We start from the raw sequence: 8,171 nt of genomic DNA on the forward strand, positions 1-8,171 counted from the left end.
TAGTAAGTACAGCGAGATTCTACCTTTTTATGTTTGATTCACACGCAACCGATCAGACGGAATGACGTAAATGTTACTTTGCAATTAGTTCCACCTTATATCGTAAATGGCTGCTTGAGCGCTATTCAGTTCCGTTGTGTTTCGCTATTCAAGATGTTCTCCATCAGTCTGTGTTACATTAATTCACTTTGCCAGAACACGTGTTTTTGAGACTAGTTACTAAACTTAAGAACGAAAGTAACTTTCGCAAGGAACATGGCTCGATGAAATTTGGACCATACATGGAAAGAATTGCTACAGTATAGTACAGTACAGTACAGAAGGTAACTGAAGGAAATATGCAGTGAGACGAACATAAATAACACTTGTATTTATTATTGAGGTAGAGTGTTCCACCCCTGCAAAGGTATGTTTCACAACTGCTCGATCGTCATTGGAACATATAAACGTGCGGCTAGACGTCTTTCGAATACATGTTTCATGTGCTTGATGAGATTTAAGTCGGGGAGCGGAGAGAACAGTCCATTCGCCGAATATCGTCTCGTTCCAAGAGCTCCTCCATCCACATTTTTTGATGCAGTCGGGCATTGTCATCCATTTAAATGAAGTAAGGACCGAATGTGACCCTGAAAAGACGCATTTGGGGAAGGAGCACAGTGTCACAACAACGTTGGCTGACAACGCTGGCTGGTGTGTGTGTCGTGTTGAAAGATTTGGTGGTCAGTACCCCCATGTAAGATTATGCCTTCTCACACCATAACACCACCAAAACGATCAAGTTGGACAACGTCCCCGGGTACACCTCACGTCTTGTGAGGGCACGTCCAGAATCACTTTTCAGACTGGATCTGCTCTCACCCGAGAAGAGCAAGCAAATTCACTCCTCGTTGGTCCGGTTCCTATGCTCTTGGTACCGCTGCAATCGGTGCCGCCGATGAACGGGTGTCAACGGAAGACCGTGTACTGATCGCCAGACAAAGAGGCCCCTACGATGCAGTCACCGTGCCACTTTAAAGTGTGAGGCTGCGCGCCGTGCGCTCCTGTTAAAGTTAGTTGCAACTGCAACCGCCGTTTGACCTGGGTCCCTTCTTGCCTACTGCACAGTGCTGTGGTCATGTACTAGTGTTGGCCGTGATCGACTGCCCCCTCTCCTTCGGGCAGCAGTGCCTTTGGTTCGGAATGCTCCCAATGCATTTGAAACAATGCGTCAGCAATACCAAATTCCTGGGCTACACCCGTCACATTTCGTCCTTCTTCCAGCTTTCCGAAGATTCTTCCCCATGTGAAGTTATCCAAATGCCCCCAAGGCTCATTTTAATAAAGAATGCCACCACAGTACACCGTAACCCAGCCGCGTAGTTATATACAAACAGCCTATGTGATGTAATTTTATATTATTGAAAACATATGCTTTCTTCTGGAATTCTGCTAAGCTTATACGTTCACAACCGACGAAATTCGTACCTATTCCAGAACTGTTAACTGCTTGACACATTTACTGAAGGCCGTATTGGCTGCTGTTGCTTCTTAGGGGCAGCTACACTAGCAATGGTGAACGTTATTAAATCTTCGAGAGCACTCTTTATGTCTATCGAAATTCTGTAATCTTTCACAGACTTAGTAACAGGCTTTTATGTAACTAGCTACTGTTAATCTTGATTATAATTTTCACTTATTAATATATTATTGCTTATGCCTTTGATATTTCGTAAGATGCGTTATTCACTATTTTACATACAGTTCTACAGCATGGTCAGCCACAGACGATGACATTTATGTTAAACTGAACTTGAATAAGCCGGCCGGTGTGGCCGAGCGGTTCTAGGCGCTTCAGTTTCAAACGGCGCGACCGCTACGGTCGCAGGTTCGAATCCTGCCTCGGGCATGGATGTGTGTGATGTCCTTAGGTTAGTTAGGTTTAAGTAGTTCTAAGTTCTAGGGGACTGATGACCTCAGATGATAAGTCCCATAGTATTCAGAGCCATTTGAACCATTTTTGAACTTGAATAAAACCGAAAACAGCTGTTAACTGACAATTTATTCAGACCACCAGTTTCACTGTGATCGATGTTCACAAGCGCCTCTGGTCTTAAGGCGATCCCCGCCAGTATACTGCGCACTGCCGTCACCGCTTTACCCTCGCGACAATCAAATAGAGCGTTTGTCGTTATAAATCGGGTCTCCTACTATTTGATATGCTCATTCCTGCGTCCAGAATAGTTTGTTATTGTGCCTCACCCCTGCACTATTTGCGCCAATGACTTGCCGTTTAGCCGGCCGGAGTGGCCAAACGGTTCTAGGCGTTACAGTCTGGAACCGCGCGACCTCTGCGATCGCAGGTTCGTATCCTGCCTCGGGCATGGATGTGTGTGATGTCCTTAGGTTAGTTAGGTTTGTGTAGTTCTAAGTTCTAGGGGACTGATGACCTCAGAAGTTGAGTCCCATAGTGCTCAGAGCCATTTGAACCATCTGAACCTGCCGTTTATTATTTGCTGATTACTTACCCTTTTCATGGGGTTACGAATGTTGGGGGTGTCTCCTTGTGCTAACCTATGTGATGTTATATATCACCTGAAGACGCTAGTTTAACGCAGTCAAGCCAGTACTGTGAATAAATCATGAGTTAATTGTTGTTTGCAGTTTTAACAAGTTCAGTTTACCACTATTTACTATTTGTTTCTTTTGAGTTATTCCTTTAGTTTTAATTTCGATATTTCCCTTTTCAGTCCTTCTTTGGACGGTCATACAACAACCTCGGCTCTATCTCCGAGTGCAAGAACAACGGGGAATGTGTCATCAACAAGAAGAACCGCACATCCTGCAAGGCGTGTCGCCTGCGCAAGTGCCTGCTGGTGGGCATGTCCAAGAGCGGCTCCCGCTACGGCCGGCGCTCCAACTGGTTCAAGATACACTGCCTACTGCAAGAACAGCAGCAGCAGCAGCAACAACAACAGCAGCAGCAGCAGAACCACCTCCACCAGCAGCAGGTGGGGAGGCAGCAGAGGTCGCCCCCGCATCCATCTGCGTTGGGGATACTCGGCCACCATCAAGCCCAGCCCGGCAACCACCCTCATTTTGACCCTCGATTACACCACCAGCTGGCTGCAGCCATGTCGCACCACCACCACCAGCGGGCCAAGGAAGACCTCATGCTTCTGGGTCTGGACGAGTACAAGAATTCGACGTCGCCGTCCATCAGTTCCCCGGAGTCACACAACTCCGACTCGTCGGTGGAAGTGAGCGACCAGCGGCTGGCTTCGCGGACAGCGAGCCTCTTCAAGGAGTCGGCGTCCCCGGCAGCGCACAAGGACGGAATGTTCGTTCCGCTGCCGTTCGCAACGTTGGCGTCTCTGGCGCCTTCGGTGTTCCCGCACGCTGCCGCCGCGGCAGCCGCCGCCTTCTTGCAGCCGTCGGCGTTCGCCGGTGCGGGAGCGGCAGGCGCGCCGTTCCTCTTCCCGACGCACGGCGGATACGTCTACCCTCCGGCGGGCCCGCACAAGCAGCACGGCCACCACGCCGGAGTGCCCAAAATGCCGACGACGCACGCCTCCACCCTCAACAACAACACCATCGACGCCGCGGCCGGCAAGAGGTTCTTCCTGGACGCGATCCTGCAGTCCCAGAGGGTCTCCCCGCCGTCTACGCCGAGAGGCGCCACGAGCAGTGACGTCGACGCCGACGACGACGGCAACGAAGACGACGGCTCGTCGTCGCACCACTCTCCTTCGCTGCTGCTTTCCGATCAGGAGCAGGAGAACCCGATGGACTTGTCGATGAAGGGCTGCCGCATACGGGCCGAAGAGCGGCGGTCGCTGTCGCCGGGAGGGTTCAGCGGCAGCAAGGGAAGTGGCGCAGACGGCGCCGACGAGGACGACGAAGGCGACGCCGAGGGAGACGGCGACGCCGACGGCCACCGCTCCGACTCGGGGCTGTCGCACGGCTGCGGCGCAGACGTCGACGACGCGGAGGGCCACGCCTCGCTGGCGCACCGTGCCACGCCCATCGATCTCACGACCAAAGCGTGACGCGGCACAGCCCCAGACAACCTGCCTTAGGAGTTTGTGTACCACGGCTGTACACAGTCTCAGATGCCTTTCGTATACAGCTGCTTGTCACTGAAAACAAAGTAGCTTCCTGTCCAAAGACGATCCGAGTTATCCACATACTCTAATAGTTCGTGAATTTCTGTATGACCTCATATGCAAACGTTATCTAAAGCCAAGGGACTAGTGGCACAAACTATCTTTCCGTCCACCTCTTGCAAAGACAATTATTTTTAATTTCTCAATTCTTGTTTGAAGACGTATCGTCTGTACATCTTCACCGGTAGTTGCCACTTCCAAGTTGGAACAGAGCCACTGTTGCTCATTGTAGCTAACAGACGACGCGAAGACGTCTTTTGATGTCGCACTTCGTAACGAAAACGGAAGTTCCCATCCTAGACTTGTCTTTGCTGAAAAAGCCACGGAAGCGTCACTGTCACTATCGATAATGAACATCAAGTAAATCGCAGATCATCTCTTCAGGTGTTCTATACACCGTGTTTCAATCCAAAGGAGATGCAGACAGCCAGGGTATGAGATCATTCCTCTTTTCGACACTTACCTCCCTACATCCTGTACACAAATGTATTTGTACGTCTTTACGAATAGGAAATCTGTACACTTACTTGTGGCGATAAACAGCTCAGAAATAAACAGTGCAGCTCTGTAGAAAATTATAGCATGTTTTGTCCCTTGGAAGCTGCAGACACGGACTGAGTGATGAATTACATAAGTACGTTGTAACATGTCGATCTCACAACCTATTTCGCTGTTTAGACTTTTATTTTACACTCACTGATTATAAATCGAAACATCAAAAGAGTGAACAGAACTTGGAATTAAGCGTTGACTGTCACAGTTGATTGATATTTTGAGCATAAGAATATTGCTAGTTACAAGAAAATGCTTAGCCGTGATTAAGGTTTCACAAATCTCGTATGAATCTTAATTTTTCAACTATGTTTACTTCCATACAATTTGTCCATTGAAGAAAATGAAGAAAACAAGTGTCATTATATAGTAGCCTTTCCCACAAACTAATTATCGTATGGTTCGTTTAACCTTCTTTATCTTTAAAATTTACGGAATCGTACATCGAGAAATGTTGCTCATAAAAGCGTTCTTCTGCTCACAGCTGTTACATGCCGGTCAATTACAAAAAGTTACAAATCGTTGAAAACTGAATTGTACGCCTCAAGCAAGACACCAATGAACTGTTTTACCTGTGGGAAGACAGCTCAGGACAAGCATGTAACTTTTTTTTCGTTTTACGGTGGTTCCGCCGCACTAATAATTGAAATTCACTAAGATGTCAACTGGAATTTCTGTTTATAACCCAACCCTCTTATAATTCCCATGCCACAGTAAACACTGTCCCAGTCAGTCTCATTTTTCAGTGCTTCATTTTAGTCTCTGACCATTGCTAGTGGAAGGTCTAATTCATAACTTATCTAACAGATCGAAACATTATAAACTATTTTTTTCTCCAAACAGCTGAACCTGATCAACATTTCAAATAAAATCAATGAAGGAATGATCTCATTGTCGTATGTCTGAGGTTGGTGAAATTTTGTGATAACATGTTGTTGATTTCTATGATAGCGGAATGCTGTAAGTGAAACACTTCTGGGTTTTGTTATCGTCAAAGTTTTTTAGTGTCACAAATCTGGTGAAAAGATTTACTTATGTGAAGAAAGTTACTATGGGACTTATGGCCAGTCTGAGTAAATATTTTTGCTGTTATTGTTTGAGTTTAGTCTAAAGACTATCTGACAATTATACCTGCTTGTTCATGATATTTAGCAACAAATAATGTTATTGTATTGTAAATATTGTTTGTAGAATAAGTTCTACTTTGACGCAGTAAATTGTTTATTGTTGTTTCGCTTTTTATCTATATTAAAATTGTGATATTCAGTCACCAAATAAACTGTACATTGAACATTTGCAGTCCACATGATTCTTACTTCAACTTTAAATTTCTGCTTATATTCTGAGGTAATTCCTAGACAGTTTTCCAGGAGGTAACAAAAGATTGAAAATAAAAATCTCTGATTCTGTCTCCAGTCCACGTTTCACAGAGTCTTTTCTTTCATTTGGACATCTGTATTTTATTTTATGGCTTAGAACCACAACACAAAAATACATACTCCCAGAGTTCTTTCTATGGGCTACTATAATTTATGTCTAAGTAAAATAGTGAAATTTTGTATAATAAAGGGTAGGGAAAAACTGCGATGTACAGATTTTAAACATATAGGTTATGAGAGGCAGGTGTGATACTTCAATTTCAGGTAGCAACACTGATTCATTTGCAAAGGTAAGTGTGAAAATTTATTGTGCACGTCCATCTGCATTACTGTACTCGACCCGACGTAAGTGCCTGCAGAGAAATGATTCACAGCTTGTCTAAGAGAATGATAAATGAAACTTAGAAAACAAAAGATACCTGAAATTTCATGAAAAATAACAGAGACTCAAAACACATTCGCCTTGTTCTACTACTGGAAAATCTTCAACTGTATAAGCATCATCAACAAGTGAGGGAAGAATATGCAAATGATCGGATTAGCTTTGCGAATCCTTACCTCTAACTCCAATGCTTCACTCAAATCAGAGTCTCTGTAGTGTTGTAAACATGCTGCCATTAAGAACATTAAAAGAACTTATGGAAGTTTACGTGTGCTTACTTCTCTCAATTTATAGGAGCAGACTTAAACACACATTACGGAATGCAGTATGCCAACGAACCTGCTGCTGTGTCTTGTGTTCCAAAGACATTCTTCTGTAAAAACTGTGCATGTCTTCGTTCGTTAGCTTCCATCGATCTTAGACTCCGTGATGAAAAAGCATATTAAAGGACGTCAGTGCTATTTCTGGTCTACAAATGAAAAAAAAAATACACTGCTGTCTCAAAAGTGTTTTATATTGTCTCCATAATTTCAGTTCAGACAACATATTTACTATGAAGTATTGTTTCACTCAGAGATCAAACGTAGGGTAAAAAAGTGAAATCTGCCCGGCAGAAATGCTAGTATAGGCTGTAACAACGTAACTGTCCACCAAGAACCTGCAAAAAAAATACGAAGTTGCCCCTAATCACGAACAGGCCCACAGTATGCTCTACTCTTATGAAACGTAGCAACTAGACAAGCTGGTAAATATCGTATACTTAACGTTCCCCAAATTAACATGCTATATGGCAAATTACCACTGCGAAAGAAAAAGTTTTTCAAGACATCCGTTCGGTCATAGCCTCCAAGTTTATGCCTTTCATGCAGACACTGAATCTAAGTGGAGATTTTTGCTGCGGGTGTCGCTAGAAGATTAATAATACATCACACAAAATTTTTGAAACCACGAAGACAGCGCATGACGTGTAGCACTGAACTGCGAGGATCTCACTTTCCGCCTACGAGCATACGTCACACAAACATTTAACACACAGCCACAAACGGAGCAAAGTTTACACAGTTCACAGACAGTAAGGGCATCTACACCGCAAATTTAAATAAAATTGGCAAAAATTGAGTACAGCAGGGCCTGTCTACACGGGTTAAACGCTAAAGAAAAGAAGATGATGATGATGATAAGGTAACGTATAGTCAAATTTTATTTCGCTACAGTAAGCACTTGGTTCAAGAATCATGAAAGAAGGTTGTATACATGGAAGAACCCTGGACTAAAAGGTATCAGATAGATTACATAATGGTAAGACAGAGATTTAGGAACAAGATTTTAAATTGTAAGACATTTCCAGGGGCAGATGTGGACTCTGACCACAATCTATTGGTTATGAACTGCAGGTTAAAACTGAAGAAACTGCAGAAAGGTGGGAATTTAAGGAGATGAGACCTGGATAAACAAAAAAGAACCGGAGGTTGTACAGAGTTTCAGGGAGAGCATAAGGGAACAATTGACAGGAATGGGGGAAAGAAATACAGTAGAAGAAGAGTGGATAGTTTTGAGGGATGAAATAGTGAAGGCAGCAGAGGATGAAGTAGGTAAAAAGACGACGGCTAGTAGAAACCCTTGGGTAACAGAAGAAATATTGAATTTCATTGATGAAAGGAGAAAATATAAAAATGCAGTAAATGAAGCAGGCAAAAAGGAATGACATTGTAATTC

General features: G+C 44.2%; 1 protein-coding gene across 1 annotated transcript in view; it reads left to right on the forward strand.

Moving 5' to 3' along the window:
* Positions 1-5,980, forward strand: part of LOC126475231 (knirps-related protein-like) — a 113,588-nt gene extending 107,608 nt beyond the window's left edge. Inside the window, exon 3 of the mRNA XM_050102908.1 lies at positions 2,727-5,980. Within this exon, the coding sequence (XP_049958865.1) occupies positions 2,727-4,025 (1,299 nt within the window). The 3' untranslated portion in view covers positions 4,026-5,980. The remainder of the gene's footprint in view (positions 1-2,726) is intronic.
* The last annotated feature ends 2,191 nt before the right edge of the window (positions 5,981-8,171 follow it).

This window comes from Schistocerca serialis, chromosome 4, assembly GCF_023864345.2.
Source record: "Schistocerca serialis cubense isolate TAMUIC-IGC-003099 chromosome 4, iqSchSeri2.2, whole genome shotgun sequence".
Lineage (NCBI taxonomy): Eukaryota > Metazoa > Arthropoda > Insecta > Orthoptera > Acrididae > Schistocerca > Schistocerca serialis.